Source organism: Archocentrus centrarchus, chromosome 2, assembly GCF_007364275.1.
Source record: "Archocentrus centrarchus isolate MPI-CPG fArcCen1 chromosome 2, fArcCen1, whole genome shotgun sequence".
Taxonomy (NCBI): domain Eukaryota; kingdom Metazoa; phylum Chordata; class Actinopteri; order Cichliformes; family Cichlidae; genus Archocentrus; species Archocentrus centrarchus.
In genome coordinates, this window is record NC_044347.1 from 3,235,548 (window position 1) to 3,252,980 (window position 17,433).

A 17,433-nucleotide genomic window follows, 5' to 3' on the forward strand; every position below is an offset into this window, starting at 1 on the left:
GAGCTTTATGTTCAGTCACATCAGTGAGAGATCACACATTAAACAAACTGCAGCTGCTGCCTCCGTCCACTAGATGGAGACAGGAGCTCAGCTTTAATCAGAAACGGCAAGCTCAAACTCACTGGCCACTTTATTAGGAACACCTTTGTTTTAATGTACAGGCTTTTCTGACGTCAGAGTCTGTATAAGTGAGGAGTGTGAGGATGTCTCAGGGAGAAGATGTCTCATTGCTGGATCAGAGAATAAAGGTGCTGGGGTTCAGACCCTGGAGCAGAGGGGCCACAGCAGCTGAAGAGCCTCCTGGTTCCTCAGAAAGAGGAACTGGAGCTACAGGGGGCTCACCAACACTGGAAACATGGGAGGTTCATCAGAATTTGTCCTACACAGCATGATCTCATCTCCATCCTGCCCTGTACTGATGACTTACTTACATTAATCACTTAGTTTATGATCATCATGTTAAAGTAAGTGTGTGGTTTGCTAACTAATCTTAATACAGCTCAGGCTACTTTTAACATATTGCATCATTTAAAAACCTGCATTCAACCTGTAACAGGTCCACAGTCATCAGGCTGATATAAGTGAGAAAAACCTCTCCATGTTCCAGGGTTGCATTTAACAGTCAGGCCCCCAAAGCTCAGCCTCACCTGGTTTCTTCTCAAACACCAACAGGATCCACGAGGTTCCTATCAGCACAGGGTTAAAGCACCACTAGAACTACAAATCCCAGACTGCATTAGGCAGCACTTTGGAGAGTCAGTCAAGGCCCGTTAGCCTCAGGTGCTTACCCCCATGACCCTGAACAGGATCAGTGGAAGAGAATGGATGGATGCATGTAGAAGCAGAATTAAAGCACAGAAAACTGCAATTGAACTCCTCGTTAAAGGCAGTAATGAAGTGTCTTTAGGCTGAGATGATGATTTATTCTGATGTTTGTAACCCATCAAAGTCCAGACCCTCCAACTGTATCGTATAAACACACGTCTTTATAGTGTGTGAGCTACACGTGCTCAGATCTGTTTGATTCTGCTCAGTTTAACTGTTTGTCTCATTTAGCAAAAATCGTGAGCTTCACACTAAAAACAGGTGAAGCTCAGTTAAGAAACCTCCATCAAAGATCTCAGCTCTGAGAACATTAACCTGTCTGAGGCCATCATGAGCTGCTGTTTGACATGAAGGACACAGAGGAAGACTCACCTGCTTCTAGGAAGATGATGAAGACCACAGCAGCCCTGAGGAGAAGCAGCATCCATCATTACACACACCTTCAGTACAGGTGAGCTCCATCCACAGGTGGAGGCTGTGACTGACTGACTGAGCCCCGCCCAACAAATGCCTGATGTTTGGAAAGTGAAGCTACAGCTGAGCATCCTTTTACAGCTTATTGATCACTAACTAATAGATCAATAATCTGTCCAGATTACTAAATCCACCTGTTGATATTACAGCGCAGACACACACTCAGGATGTTACACTGAGAGTGTATCAGCTGTTGACCATGTCTACAAACCAGGACAAGCTTGTTTTTAATGAGCTTTCATTAAAAAGCACAAAGAAAACCACCTGTTCACACCCAGCAGGTTTCTGAGAACCTTCAGACGAGCTGGGACTGATTCAGGACATCCAGAGAACACACTGCTGACCTCAGCAGCTGCCTGTGACCCTCTGAGCAAGGCTGAGGTGGTGTTTTAGTGACACGGTAAATCACTTTACCTCTGAAAGCTCTCAAACAGCTCTGCCTTATCCTCTTTATCTTTATTTAGAACACAAAACAAAAAGGCTCTTTAAACAATTTCTGGAAAGGAAAAGTTGATTTTTAAAAAAGTTGCTGTTTGACCCTGATGATGCTTCACCTGACCTGTAGCTAAAGCTGCAGCACTGAGCTTCAGTGTGACAGCAGTACCAGCACCTCTCTCTCACCTTTTTACTGGTGTCATGCCAAAAAGTGGTTTCTGGAATTTGCCAAAAATAAAAGAAAAAGATTTGCTGTATTTAAACTGGTGAAAATGACTTTTTGGCCAGTAATCAAACATTTCTCTCATGAATGATATCAGTTCATTCTGAGTGAGGAAGAACTCTCCTCTCACAGGCAGAAGCTGCAGTCACGTTTTGGGAAAGTGACTTTTATATTTTCTTTATTTATCAGGGAAACAACTCAGCAGAAGCTGCAACACATCATACTGTCATAAAGATACTTGCTAAACAGCTCATTTATGTTAAGGCCTTCATAAATCCTGTTGGCTACAGTCTACTTAATAATAGAAGCAGACATTATAAATCAAAAACACATAAAAACATTGGAAATCAGGTTTTGGCAGATCACCTGCAGCTGGATCAGATCAAGTTCCCAGAGACGAACAAAGAAAATGTTCAGTGTGTTTGGCTCCACGTGTTTGTGTGCAGATTTTCTCTGTTCTGAACTTAAACTGCTGAGATCCAGACTGAGTGACTCCGCCCACCGCTGCTCTGGGGCCACACCTGCCCTGTGGACCCTTCACATCAGTGTCAGCAGCTCACCTGTTGCTCTGTTATCAGAAGCACAGCAGGATTTTACAGTTTACTTCATGTTTGTTTGCTGCATGGAAATGAAAGGATTAAACACTATTTATATGCATCTTTTATTCTTTTAAATAATGTCAGACATCCCAGCGATACAACTTATTTCAAAGACTCAGCATTAAATAAAAGCCCAGATGGAGAAAACATCTGGTGTAGAGTATTACAAGATCTATGCAATGAAAATGTTTTAACAACATATTGATAACTGAACCGAGATGACTGGAACTTGTGTATCAGCTTTCCAATAAAGCTGGTACTCTGCGTTATAGCTGTGTGATCAAACACTGACTTCATTATTGCAGACAGTGTGCAGTTCTCATCCTTCTGGTTGAACATTAGTTAAGCAGCCTAACACAGTCAGTGCTGACATACCGGTCAAACACTGCTTCCCCGTTAATGCACCTGAATAAACGAACCATGTATAAATGCTGTAACTCAAAGTTTCTGCCCCCATGGTTCAAATGCATACAGTACAAATAAAGAAAGACAATGGCTCATAACTTGTACTTTAAAAAGTGTAAAAATACATATTTTTAATGTAAAACACATTCAGTTCTGAAATGTCCTCAAACAGGAATACAAAAAAAAATAAGTAAACATAAGACATAAAACATATACAGTGTTTGTGTGTAACATACAGATATGAACAAGAAAAAACAAAACAAATATGAACTTGTACAAATGGAAAAAAAAAATTAGTCTCCATTTCTTATTGCAGTTTTTCAGATGCAAGTTTTAAAATATAAAATAACACCTATCAGTTGTGTAGGAACTTCACTTTAGAGGTATAAAGTTTGACCTAAAAGGAACAAAATGTTGATTACTGGAGCATCTGGGACTGACAGTGATAATCATGAGGAATCCAAGTACAGCGTCTTTATCAAAGAGTGTTTTCAGACACAAATGAGTTTAAAGCCACTTTCAGCTGCTCCTTCATTCACAGAGGCTCACCAGTGTGTGGCTTTCCTGACACACTCTCAGCTGGAGGTGAACCAGCAACCTTTTTATATCAGTGATATGGGGGTGGCTGTAGCTCAGGAGGCAGAGCAGGTCACCTACTGATCAGAAGGTTAGTGGTTCAACTCCTGGCTACTCCAGGCTGCATGTGTGTGAAAGTATCCTCGGGCAAGATACTGAACCCCAAGTTGTGATTGTTAGCTAATTAAAGCACTTAGCTTAGAAAAACGCTAAATAAGAACTAGTCCATATATTTAACAAAGGTTCTTCAAACTCTGTTGGGCTCCACGTGTTCTTGAGGGAGTGACTTTCTAATAAAGATTCAGTCAGTTTGGGGGAATTCTGTCTCTGTGGGGGTTACTAGGTCCACATTGCCATGCTGTATACAGTCCCTTTGTGATGTTTCATATTATAAGACTTCAACTGGCAAAAATATAGTATGGCTTTATACTAAAAAAAAAAAAACATGAAGTACTCACAGAAAAATATTTAGTAGATCTAGAAGTGACAGATTCAGGGCTGAACCTTTTTACTGTGACGTCTGTCTTTATAATTAATTCTGACTGCTGTGCAGTTTGATTTTGTTTGCTGTAACTATAAACAGGAACGGCTCTTCTGCTGGATTTCTGGCACAGCAGCTTCTCAGGGAGCTTTTCCTCTATTGTTAAACTGCCAAAACCCAAATCTTGAAGTTAAAGTTGAGGTAAATTTGTGATCTGTGCTGAATGATAAATTAATGCTACTTCAGCAAAGCAGAAACTGCTTCTCACAATCAGGAGCCGCCTCTTAGAGCTGGATCGTTCACGACTGACCCATCACTAATCTGCTGGACCCTCTCATAGTAGTGTGGCCAGTTAAGTTCAAGCTCAAAACTTTATTGTCATATGCACAGTGAAGAAACACTGTTTCCCTGTACAATGAAATTTTTACTTTGCTGCCCACACTGGATGTCAAAATACCAAAAATAGATAAAATTAAGCATGCAATAAAAATAAATATAACTCTGGAAGAATAAGTCGTGTACATTGTGCATATATCCTATGCTGCAACAGTAAAAATGGTCTGAACATACATGTGCAGCTGTATGCACAGATGAATAGTGACAGTCAAGTGCAGTGATGTCTGTGAGGGAGTTATCAGCTTAGCTGTTTAGGAGTCTGATGGCTGTGGGAAAGAAAGAGTTCTTTGGTCTGGTACTCCTGCATTTCACACTTCTGTACCTCCGGCCTGAAGGTAGAAGTGTAAATAATCCATGTTGGGGGTGGGTGGGGTCTTTGATGATGGAGGCAGCTCTCCTGTGGACTCTGCGATGGTAGACGCTCTGCAGAGAGGGTTATGCAGTCCCCCGGCAGTGAGTATACTTTCACATATATCTGATTTTTGCGGCAATTGGTGATGTAAAGAGAGACAGCAATGGGCATGCGCCAACCGCCTGCTTCATTTACTGTATGTGGCACAGCGCCACCAGAGGTGAGCCGCAGTACTGCACTGGCTCACCCCGCATTTCTTCCATGCGTTTGAACAGCGATGTGTAAATTCCACGATTTTGACCATTAACGTGTTGAAATAATTAAGTTTTATTAAACAGTTTTATAGAAGACTCAAAGGGTCAAATGTATTTTACTTGTCATGATGATGGCGGAGGCACTGCCTCCCCTGGCTGCACGTCACTGACTAACTACAGTATGTACGGTTAAATGTCACTACGTCCTGATCTGAGCCATGAGGACGAGCCACCAACACAAACGGATCTGAGAAAGCCAAGTCTAAACCTCGGCTGTCTCCGGCTGTTTTGAAGTGATAAAGTGTCACTATAAAAATGTTTTGGCTAGTGAGGAAGGGGAAGCTCTCTGTGGAGAAGCAGAGACACACAGGCCTGTCTTTCTCCGAGCAGAGGGCTCCTGCATGTACATGTGTGCGTGTTATTTTCTGATGCTTGAATATATTAAATGTTCCATTTTTCTAATTAAAGTATTTCAGGTGTCCTCCTTCACAAACAATCACACCATAAGACTCCAGTTGATCTTTCAGAGTTAACTGCCATAGTTACTTCCTCCAAACCAGCAACATGTTTATTAGATCCCATTCCTACTGTTCAAAGAAGTCTTTCCATTTATTGATGCTTCAATCTTAAAAATGATCAATCTGTCTTTATTAGTTGGCTACGTACCACAGGACAGTGCTGTAGTCTATGTGATACGCAGGTGTAAACCATATACCCACTAGAAAAGCTTGTGAATTTCATATACCCACTTAAAGGTGCCCAATGATATGTGATTTGCTTATAAAGACCAGCGCAAAAACTCTTTACTGCTCCTCTCCGATGCTGTCCCCTGCTGCCATATGCTCCCCTTTCCTCCTGTTCATCTGAGGCTCACAGCCATCGGCAGGACTCTGGAGACAAGCATAATATTAAACTGCTTTATTACTAGGATGACAGGCAAGAGCAGAACCAGAGAGAAAACTTAAAACCTACATGGCAAAACAGGACACCAACAGCAACACCACTGAGAGGGGACAACTTGACAAAGAGCAGAAGGAAACTGAGGCAATATATACACAAGGGGTAACCAGACAATAGGAAACTGGGAAAGAAACACAGGAAGCAAAACTGAACACACCGCACAAGGACTAAAAGCACACCAAAATAAAACAGGAAGTGGCCAAGACAGACCAAGAAACATGCACTTGACACCAGGACAGGAAGGTAAACAATTAACTGAGACACAACAAACTTCACACAAGTAGAGCTAAGGGTGAACGCAGAGACAAGGCAAGACAAGGATGGACTGGAACAACCAACCTAGAAATAATGTCAACAACTGTGCTATTGATCAGCGCTTCTATTTCTGACAGTAAAGATATATTGAAATAAACAGATATTTTTATTGTTTATTCATTAAAAACAAATAAGCAGGACTATCACATGTTTACAGGTTGAAGTGCTATGATAAAACTTTACAGTCTGAAAATCACATCTTTTATCAGCAGGATCAATAACATAGACAAAGATAATCAGTTTTCTATCAGTCTGTATTTTTCTGACCTCAGTGATGAATAAATGCTAAAAATCACATTTTTTATATTTTTAGTTTTTCCCCACTCTTGGGTGCAGCTCTAAATCAGGTTTTATTACCGAGACCATTCATATTTACTGTGTTTGTGTAATTTGTTGCGTATTTCTCCAACAGCCTGCAGGTTTCTCTCACACTGCAGTAATCCCGGCTGTGTCTCGTGGAAGAGAACATGAACCTCCAGCACAATTTTTGAATTCTCTTCAGCCCATTTTCTTCCTCCAGTTGAGTACTCAGCATCCCAGGTGTGATGCATCAGCACCAGAATGAGAGGTTTATCACTCTGTGACACTAAAAGACAAAAGAGAGACATACGAGACACAGTTCATGGATTTATTCTGTTGGGAAAATTCAGCTGAAAATGTTATTACATACTTAAATTAAAAAAAATAAATAAAATTTTCTCTCAGTTTCATAACTTTAATAGCTAAACTTAGACAGTAAGACAACAACCTTTGGATATAAATAAAAGGCCTCATAGAGGAGGAAGACCCCCAGATTTAAAGAGACACACTACATGGTTAGTGTTGATTTGAAGTCTATTGGTGGTCACTGTGTTTGGTGACTGGGTGATGAATCTGAGGGTGTAATTCAAATGTGCATGTTCAGTTCATACAGACGAAGACTCAGCTGAAAAAATAGAAGCTGTGCAGAGCAAACAGACATAAATCTGTCTGCTGAGCCTCTGCTGTGAAAGCTCTTTTTTCTTTTTCAAAAGTCTAAAATATTTTATTACCTTCCTCTCTTCTAAAGGCTTCCTCCACATCTGATCCACTACGGGCTGTGATTGGACAGAGGACCATGATGATGTCACATTCCTGCAGGCTGGTGATCTGCACCTCTGGTGATATCCATCCTTTGCTGTTCTTAACTTGTTCCAGTATGGCTTCATCAGCACCAAAGGTCCGACCAGTAACAACAGCGCAGACCCTCACGGTGGGTTGAAGCCATGGACTATATGTGGACTTTTTTTTTTCTGAGAAAGATGAAAATTATATTATAATATATTATACTTTATTACTGTTTAATGTTTAACACTTAGAGGAAGCTGAAAATAAATGACGTACTTCTGTCCTTGGACTCTGCAGACTGTGGTGATTGCTGGATTTTTTTCCCTCCTGATGAGAGATAAAGTTCAGAACTGATACTGAACTAGGGGTGTGCAATTGACAAAAAAATAATATCTCAATATTTTCTGTAATTTTCTTCATAACCATAATAAACAATATTTTGCATTATTTAAAAATGTGTTCATACAAGAAGTGCAAGCTGGTAAAATATAAGACTTAAATCAGTGGTTTTGAGACATTAACTTATTTTTTATTTTATTTAACCTTTATTTAACCAGGAAAAACACATTGAGACTAAAATCTCTTTTTCATGAGTGTCCTGGGCATCAGGACAAATGTAAATAGAAAAACTTCGGCGAGTTTTTCAAAAGCAATCGCTCAATACGGAAGACTTGACAGAATGAAAAAATAAATAAATTAGGCTATCCAGGGGGATTCCACCTACACTATAGCAAAATAAATCACAGAAACTACACACCTTCATCTGATCAGAAACCCGCTTTTCTGCAAGACCGCTTCAGCGTATTATCCGAGGCTCCAAGAACGTCTCTGGGTTATGATGCAGTGATTGTAACATACCTACTTTAACTTAAAGGATATTAACATCTATCCATCCATTATTTTTTCTAGTCGTGGTTTGTCTTGGACAGCAAGTTCCCGAATTTTTTTATATTCCTCATACTTGTTGATGATGGAACAGATTAGTTGTCGAGCTATCTGCTTTCTTACAGTCTGCAAACTGCAAACCACCTCCTCACCTAGGAATTAAGATGGTAGACTGCGAGGCTGGCGATGTCTGAATTTCCTCCCCTGGCGCAGTGTGTTCACTCATTTCCAGCTTTAGGTGTGTTGTTCAGGCAGGTATGCTAGCGCACAGTACGGGCGCTCTCAATGTGCACGCGCAGCAGCCCGTACTAAAGCATGAAGTAGTGAACGTGTGGAGCCGAGACGTTTGATTGTTTTTTTTGTCCTAATTAGCATACTCAATAATGTCAGCTCACACATCGTTAACACGCAATTACGATATTATTGTAGACAATATATATCGCACACCCCTATACTGAACAGTTTCATATTTAAGTTTAAAAAAGTGTCTTATAATATAATATAATAGCATGATATATTTAAAATACCAGATATTAAAAGTTTTAATAATAGTTTTAATGAATAGTTTTATAAATCTTTTGTATTATTTGTACTGTTAGAGTAGAGAAAATCAGTTTTAGCAGCTTATCAAGGTTTTGGTATTTTAATTTATAACAAAGTATCATCTTCTATAAACGAATCATACTGTAAGCTTTGTCTCCAGCAGCTAAAGTGTCACATGAATGTTATGGAGCAAAAACTTCAATATTTCACTTTGATTTGGTCACAGTGCTCCAACAGCAGAGTCTCTGGTTCAGATCTTTACTCCACTGTCTCTTTATTCTCCATCTCTCTGACGTGTTACATCAAAGAAAGGAAAAGTATGTTCCATACGTCCTCATAGCCTCAGTTTGTCTTTACTTTGACCTTCACTCTGACCTTCACCAGCTTCATGATGTCATCACCTGTCACCTGTGTCGGGATATATGGAAATATATCTTTGAAATGAAAGGTCCAGAAGATGACCTCATGAAGCCGGTTGGAGGACAGTGTTAAAACATTTGCCTGATTTTGCTTCATGACGCGTTCTTTCTTCTCCACATAAATCCAGATTTAACAGTTCTGATGTCTGGATTTATTCTAAACTCAATAAACCATAAACACATAGAACCAGAACTTTGAGTCATTGTGTCCTAACATTTGACTTGTAGTATGTTATATTATAACCTTTCTGTCGATGTCTGTCCAGCAAAACTGTGCAGAGCTCCAACACTTCACTCTGGGTAACTGAGATTTTCTGCAGCAAATGTATAGCATCTATAGAGAGAACACACACACACACACACACACACACACACACACACACACACACACACACACACACACACACACACACACACACACTTATTATAAAACCATCTCACATGTTAAATAACTTTTATATAAGCATTTACTATTTAAAAAAATGTAATCAAAAACGTCTGATTTTATAACCCAATAAATATGAATAATTGTACATACACTGATACTCCTGTGGTGATAGCACACACTTCAGCTTCTGACAGACGTCCTGCAGTTTACCTTCATTTACATCTCCAACCATCTACATTTAAGACACATGAAAACATGCAAATACAGAAACTAGCAGAACTGTACATTTACTCAAATACAGTATTTTCTGTAGTACTTTTGTGTCATAGTTTGACTGATGATGTTTGATCTTTACAGATTTGTGATGATGTCCTTCTTACTCAGTAGCTCGAGCTCTGGAACACTTTTAGTCTCTGGTATTTCTGACCTTTGTTTTTCTTTCATGTAAGCTAAAACCTAAAATATTTAACTCCTCCACCACTACTACACTAAAATACTGACTCAACATGTTCAGCGGCTCTTCAGGTTCAGAGACCTGTAGAGTAATTTAAAAAGACATTTAAAGAGGTTTGGAGGTAACAGTGAGTATTTCAAGCTCACACTTCATTCAGCTTTAAAGAATTTGTAATGTTCAAATGTTCAAAGGATGGTGGGAAAAAGTTAAGTGGAGGATTTTGTTAGAATAAACTTAAACTCTTAGCATGAACAGAAACTCTGATTGTTATGATGCTATCAAGAAAGAAGGTGTAACTCTGACAGGACCAGTAACCCTGAAGTTCACACTCTTTCTTCACAAGAAGAGTGGACTGAAGTATTAATCTGTATCCACAGTGTAGCAGAAATTAAATCAACTTAAATTTTCAGTGTGACGGTAAATGTTGGGGGAGTTCATATTATCAGAACATGATCAGAGGTGGCAAAAGTACTGACATTCTGTACTTTAGTAGAAGTACAAGTACTTGTGTTAAAAAATACTTTGGTAAAAGTTGAAGTACTAGTTCAACATCTTTACTTAAGTAAAAGTATAAAAGTACAGGCTCTGAAATGTACTCAAAATAACAAAGTAAAAGTAGTTCTTTGGAGGATGTTTCTACCTGCTATTTTTCTGTAAAGCTAACTGAACCTCATTATATATTATTGTAATAATATAAAATAATACATCAAAATACAAATGTTATTCCAATCTAAACTTTAATCCTAATGAATGCACTCAGCTTGAATCTGTTCTGTAGGACACAAACTGTTAAAGGGAATTTAAACACAGCTCTGTTCTCTGTGTCCTCCATAGTAGAGGGTGACTGTGCCTCCACCTAAACACCAACATGAGGATCCTCAGGGGTTACAGTGGGATTCAGAAGGTGGAGGAACCCTAAGATTAGCTGTAGTGTCTCTGCATGGGGAGAAGAATCACAGCTTTCTATTGTAGCTGCAGTAAATGATGTTGTCAGCTGTGATCAGCTGACCTGCTGCTCTCCTTCATCTTTCTTCCATCTGAGTAAAGTTATCGCTCATTCTTTGCTCTCCCTGTAAATACAGCAGCTCCTCTTTTAGCTAGCAGACACACTGTGTGACAAACTGCACACACTTTTTGTTCTAATATTTGTTGAGCATTTAGAAACATTGCATTTAAAATTACCTGCTGCATGTCACTCTCTTTATGCTCGTTCCTCTTCTGTAGTGCTAGCTAAATGCTGAATTACCACGAGCACAACTTACAGACATCTGCCCTCAGTCTGGCCCACTGTAACCCCTATAAATGATACATTAATTATACGATTTTGCCTCTTTAATGTCTTTGCATGCAATAAGCCCCGGTGATGGAGGATACACCAGTACGATTGTCTTTTATAGGTTATTGTACCTCTGTTTAGGCTCAGATCATTTGATGTTTCACGGCGCACTGACCAGAAATGCAAACTTCTCTCAGACACAATAAACCTAAAGTAACGAGTGTGTTTGAAAATGTAAGAAGTAGAAAGTACAGATACTTGTATAAAAATGTAGGGAGTAAAAGTAAAAAGTAGTCAGAAAAATAAATACTCAAAGTACAGATACCTGAAAAATCTACTTAAGTACAGTAATAAAGTATTTGTACTTCATTACTGCCCACCTCTGAACATGAGTCAGATTAGAAACACTGATCGGTCTGACTCACCTTTTTTGAGAGGAACCAGTTTTTTTTATTGACTTTTAACTAACTGTAAATGAAGTAAATAAATTCCTGACCTCCTCTTTTGGTTGTTGAGCTTCCTGAAGTGATGACCTCTTGGCATCTGGTGACCAGTTATCTGTATCCATAGATATATCTTTACTTGTCGATAGATCATCCATGATGTGCTGCAGAGAGGAGAAGGAGATGCAGATTTAAGGTTTATCTGCCACACCTGAAATTGAATGAATATGATCACACTACATAATCACAGAGCTAGAATCAGCAGCAGGACATTTTTTAATTAACTCAGTGAGATCTCAGAGGCTCCTCTCAGTCTGATAAACTGATGTTTTAATCACAGCAGAGCTTCCATTTAAGTATTAATATCACAGAAATCTGTAGCCAGCATAAAGGTTCATACAGTCAGCACAGCAGTTTCCTGTGAGGAGAGAAATGTTTACCTGCAGGCTGCTGTTCTGCTACTGCAGCTCCCAAACCTCTGATCTTCTTTTAAGACTCACTGAGACTGCCTCCCGTATATAAAGATTGCCTCCCTCCCCACACATCTATCATGTGATTTACAATAAATCCCCCAAACTCTCCACAGGACCCCTCACTTTCACTTTCACTTTCTTTCTCCTGTGTGTGTGTGTGTGTGTGTGTGTGTGTGTGTGTGTGTGTGTGTGTGTGTGTGAGAGAGAGGGGGGGTGGGGGGGTGGGTCCTGCAGCAGAGAGTGAAAGTGAAAGTCACAGTGATGCAGATTGTACGGCACCACAAGGTTTATAAAAGCAGGAGGAGTTTTCAGATGATCAGTCCCTCCGTCTGCAGCAGAACTACTACCACAGCACAATGGGTAAGTCAGACTAATTTTTTGTTTTTGGTTTTTTTTGGCATCATTTGTGTGTTTTTTTTCTACTATTGAGCTGATTTCAACCACCTTCCACAGTATGTAAACTCTGTAGCTCCAGTATTTAGTTATCTGCATTTTACCACAGTTTCTGCTCGAACAAATCAAAATTATTTAATCGTAAATTCATGGAAAATCTTACAGTATTTATAGTCATTGTTTCTTCATAAAAAGCCATCAGGTTTGTTTGTGTTGTACATCATATAATATTCTGAATTTTTCCCTTCAGGAAATTCTGCTCCTGCTCCTCCTAGTAAGTAACACATATAACTACGGGACACCAAATCCATGGAAACATTTAGTGTAGTCACAGTGATCATTTCCTTGTAAAATGCAGGTTGTTTCATCTTGCACATCATATGATCATCTGTATTTTTTTCTTTAGCGAGACACTTAAAATTTTGTAGTAACACATTTAGGTGCAGGAAACAAAGAAGTATGAAGTGAGTTAATTTTGCTTTCATTACCTTGGGTTAAATAGACGAAATAATCTTTTTTCTATGAGTGAGAAAGCTACGAATCTTTGCCATCTGAACTTCTGATTCAAATTTGCTTTGTAATAATTTCCTTTAATTAATGTATGTTGTATAAACTTTAAAGTGCTGCATCACAGTTCTTTATGTATGCTGACTAAATATTTTTGTCTCTCCTAAAGGTGAGACCAAACCCTCTCCCAGTGAGTCAGATGATTTCTGAATATTATTCTGATAAAACAATATCATTATTCTCACTGTATGAGGCTGATGACTTCCTGTCTTCTTTCTGCTGTCTTCTCTTCAGCTCTGGATGAACCATGGAGGAAAGTTTCCCGGCAGTGAGTATACTTTCACATATATCTGAAAGCAATATTAATGCAGAATGAGGAGCTGGAGCTCATTCTGCATTAATATTGCTCACAGCTGCTCTTCTCATCCTCTTTAAATGTAGCACAGAGAGAAGCCAATGAAATGTTTCACAAGTGTTTCAGTATTAACTCTCTAGAGCTTCAGCAGAGCAGTGCAAAGACAGCCATCATAACTGGAAGTCTTTGCTTTATTCCCAAATAAAAAAAAAGATCTAAAGTCCAAATCTTATTTGGCTCTTTTGAACAGGGACAATGAGCGTGATCTGAAGTATGTGCAGGATTACAAGCCTGAAAACAACAGCATCAGACATCTCCGTATTCTTCTACATGGGCCTGTCGGAGCTGGAAAGTCCAGCTTCATCAACTCTGTCAGCAGCACCCTGCAAGGCAGGATAGCAATCCCTGCTGTGACCAGTGCAATTACCGCTGACAAAAGCTTCACCACAAAGGTAAAAAACACCAAAGCTTCAGCTCGCTGTCTGTTCAAGCTCTTCTACTACTTTTCAATTCAATTCAATCCATGTAGGTGAAGGTAAAGACCCTACAATAATTACAGAGAAAACCCAACAATCAAAACGACCCCCTATGAGCAGCACTTGGTGACAGTGGGAAGGAAAAACTCCTTTTAACAGGAAGAAACCTCCAGCAGAACCAGGCTCAGGGAGGGGGGGTCATCTGCTGAGAGGGGGGGATTAATAATAATTAATGATTAAGTGCAGAGTGGAGTATAAACAGAGTGAAAGAGATGAATGAAAAGAAACAGTGCATTATGTGAACCCCCCAGCAGCCTAGGCCTATAGCAGCATAACTAAGGGAGGGTTCAGGGTCACCTGATCCAGCCCTAACTATAAGCTTGATCATAAAGGAAAGTTTTAAGCCTAATCTTAAAAATAGAGAGGGGGTCTGTCTCCTGAATCCAAGCTGGGAGCTGGTTCCACAGAAGAGGGGCCTGAAAGCTGAAGGCTCTGCCTCCCATTCTACTCTTAAGTATCCTAGGAACCACAAGTAAGCCAGCAGTCTGAGAGCGAAGTGCTCTGTTGGGGTGATATGGTACTATGAGGTCTTTGAGATAAGATGGGGCCTGATTATTCAAGACCTGTTTTCTGGTCTAAAAAATGAATCATCATCTGAACAAAAGGAGAACAGCTAATTGTTGGGAGAGCACAGAAAAAGCAGACAGTGGAAAAAAAAGGAGGAACATAAAAGGCTTCACTGTCAATAAACCAAAATCTAATCTGTTTCTGTTTCAGTATCAAACTCATAAAATAAAAAAAGGAAGAGGAAGCTCTGCTGTATGTTACCCTTTGGTCTTCAATGACATCATGGGTCTGGAGGGGGGGACTAATGCTGGTGTTCATCCTGACGACATCAAACTGGCCATGAGAGGCCACGTGAGGGAAGGTCACAAGGTACATCAGTCATTTTATTCAATGATCTGTGTGGCATCAGATGTTTTCATCAGACTGGTTCTAGTACTCACTAGAGCTGCTAACTTGAGTCCTCGCTGCAGAGTTACTGAACATTTAGTAAAGTAGCAGTAAAATCCCCAAATGAAATCATCAGTGATCACCACCTAATTGTAGCTGTAAAAGCATCATGAATACAGAACCTTATGTATGACATGACATAAATAAAGAGCTTCTATCTGCTATTCCAAACACCCTGCAACCATTAGACAGATCATCTCCTATACTTTTAAACTTATACTTAATTTAATCGTTTTTCACTGGTTTCCAGTTCAACCCAGTGGCTCCACTGTCAGAAGAAGATCCCGGCTACAACCGGACCCCCTCTGCAGATGACAAAGTTCATGTTCTGGTCTGTATTCATTCTGCCAACGCATCAGAAATTAAGGACTCGGTTCTGAAAAAGATGAGCAGCATCAGACAGGCAGCCAGTGACTTGGGTAAGTGATCATATCAGGAAGAGCAGCAGCTCATCTGTACACTCACAATTCTGCTCGATATGCTTTCAGTTTGATGAACAGAACAGTTTGAGCAATTTAAGACTGTTTGTTAGGCAGTTGTAAAAAAAAGAATCCAAGATAAATCAAGTCAAACATTTGGCCAGTTTTCAGACATTGTTGAGTATGCGAAGTACTGGAAGTATATATATAAATGTTTTTTCAGTATGTAGCATGGGGGAAACAACTCACCAAGCCTGACACTTTATTGCTGTTCAGAAATTATAAAGAAAACAGTAATTTCTAAGGAAACTGCTCAAACATGATATTCAATCTTAATTTTTCACCATGTTTAAGCCTCAAACAGGTAGGGCTGCAGAAACAAAAGAGCAGAAAGGAACCAGGAAAATAAAGATTTTCATGGTTTTACACGATGTTTTCAGGGATTCCTCAAATGGCAATCATTACCAAAATTGATGAGGCCTGTCCTGAAACTGGAAAAGACCTGAAGAATGTGTATAAGAGCAAACACCTGAAAAAGAAGGTGAGCATCTGTGAGTCTCTACAGAAATGTGATGATAGAGCAGAAAAGCCTGAATGTAATGTGGGGTTTCTCTAACATTCAGATGAAAGAGTTCAGCTCTGCACTGGGAATCCCAATGAACTGCATCTTTCCTGTGAAGAACTACAGCGAGGAAATCGAAACTCACGAGGATGTTGACACGCTGATTTTGAGCGCGCTCAGAAACATGATCAACTTTGGAGACGACTTCATTGAAAATCTTCAAGTTTGGAATCAGGAGTTGTGAACATGAAATCATAAAATGATTTACCTGAGTTATCAAAACATGTTCCAGAGTTTAAACATTTTGTGGCTCCACTGAGATCTTTCAATACGAGCTTCCAGCACATGATTTGTACTTTTTTCTTGTGTCACAATTTTCCATTCGTTTGTAGAAATCTAATAAAGCATCCTGACTTATCACCTAATTGGGGTCCTGTATGTGTCTTCTTTGTACAAGCAGGTTTGGGACCAACCTGCTTTTTTTGACATGGCTGTACACACGTACAGGACACAGATGAAGCTGGGTACTGAGAAAAGCAACAAGTTTGTACAAGGTGGGATGGACATTTTCCTTTCCCTCCCTAGGGTTCTCCAATTTTCCATTGTTTGGTTCACCCAGGTGTAATGTTAGAGGTTGTCACGTTTATTAATTTTACACTGCTTATTAGTAATAATTTATTACTATGTGCACACCTTAGGAGAGATCAGCTCCAAATGTTCCCACACAGAGGAAAATCTCCTCTTCTGGCTGGTTCCATCACCAAAAAAGATGCTGTGGATGAGAGCCAGAGATTAATAACAATTAATGATTAAATGCAGAGTGGAGTATAAACAAAGTAAATAAGGTGAATGAAAAGAAACAGTGCATTATGTGAACCCCCCAGCAGCCTAGGCCTATAGCAGCATAACTAAGGGAGGGTTCAGGGTGATGAGTGAACAGCAGCAGCCTGACGAGCCACTGCTGCAGGGGATTCTGGGACGTCTGACTCTAAATGAGGTCTCAGGCTCAACTGCTGAGACAGAGACAGTCTCAGAGGTGTCGACAGCAACAGTGTGTCAGATGTTCCTGCTGCTCAGCTCTGAACTGGCCCCTGATCAATAACACTCATTGATTGTAGAGAAACACTCAGACTGACACTGAGAGTGAGAGCAGCTCAAAGCTCCACCATGCTCTGTTGGAGCTCTGCTGACTGTGGAGGCCGATTCAGTGAACTCACTGTAATGTTGAGGAGAGCAGCATCAGAAGATGGTGCACTGAGCTCCTAAAGGGATGGACCTGCTCAGCAACAACACTCAGGTAGGCTGTGGTGTTTCAGTGATGCTCAGCTGGTGATCAGACCAGGTGACGTGTTTCCAGGTGTTCTGTATCTTCTGTTGTCCACGTCTGCTGAGCCTGTGTGAACTGTAGCCTCAGTTTGCTGTTCTTAGCTGACAGCAGGGGCACC

At 40.0% G+C, this 17,433-nt stretch overlaps 2 protein-coding genes across 2 annotated transcripts; one reads left to right on the forward strand and one right to left on the reverse strand.

Moving 5' to 3' along the window:
- Positions 1-6,382: 6,382 nt before the first annotated feature.
- LOC115797464 (uncharacterized) lies at positions 6,383-12,283 on the reverse strand. The gene is made up of 7 exons (XM_030754047.1): positions 12,230-12,283; positions 11,843-11,953; positions 9,767-9,848; positions 9,473-9,562; positions 7,658-7,708; positions 7,327-7,566; positions 6,383-6,881 (listed from the first exon to the last, which is right to left on the reverse strand). The coding sequence occupies exons 2-7, from the start codon at positions 11,945-11,947 to the stop codon at positions 6,649-6,651; spliced, it is 801 nt and encodes a 266-aa protein (XP_030609907.1). The 5' UTR covers positions 11,948-11,953; positions 12,230-12,283; the 3' UTR covers positions 6,383-6,648.
- A 246-nt stretch (positions 12,284-12,529) lies between these two features.
- On the forward strand, positions 12,530-16,396 carry LOC115797215 (interferon-induced protein 44-like). Its single transcript, XM_030753740.1, has 9 exons — positions 12,530-12,622; positions 12,906-12,929; positions 13,332-13,352; positions 13,457-13,490; positions 13,768-13,969; positions 14,771-14,929; positions 15,258-15,426; positions 15,867-15,967; positions 16,050-16,396. Exons 1-9 carry the CDS (start codon positions 12,619-12,621, stop codon positions 16,230-16,232), a joined length of 897 nt encoding a protein of 298 aa, XP_030609600.1. The 5' UTR covers positions 12,530-12,618; the 3' UTR covers positions 16,233-16,396.
- Positions 16,397-17,433: the final 1,037 nt, after the last annotated feature.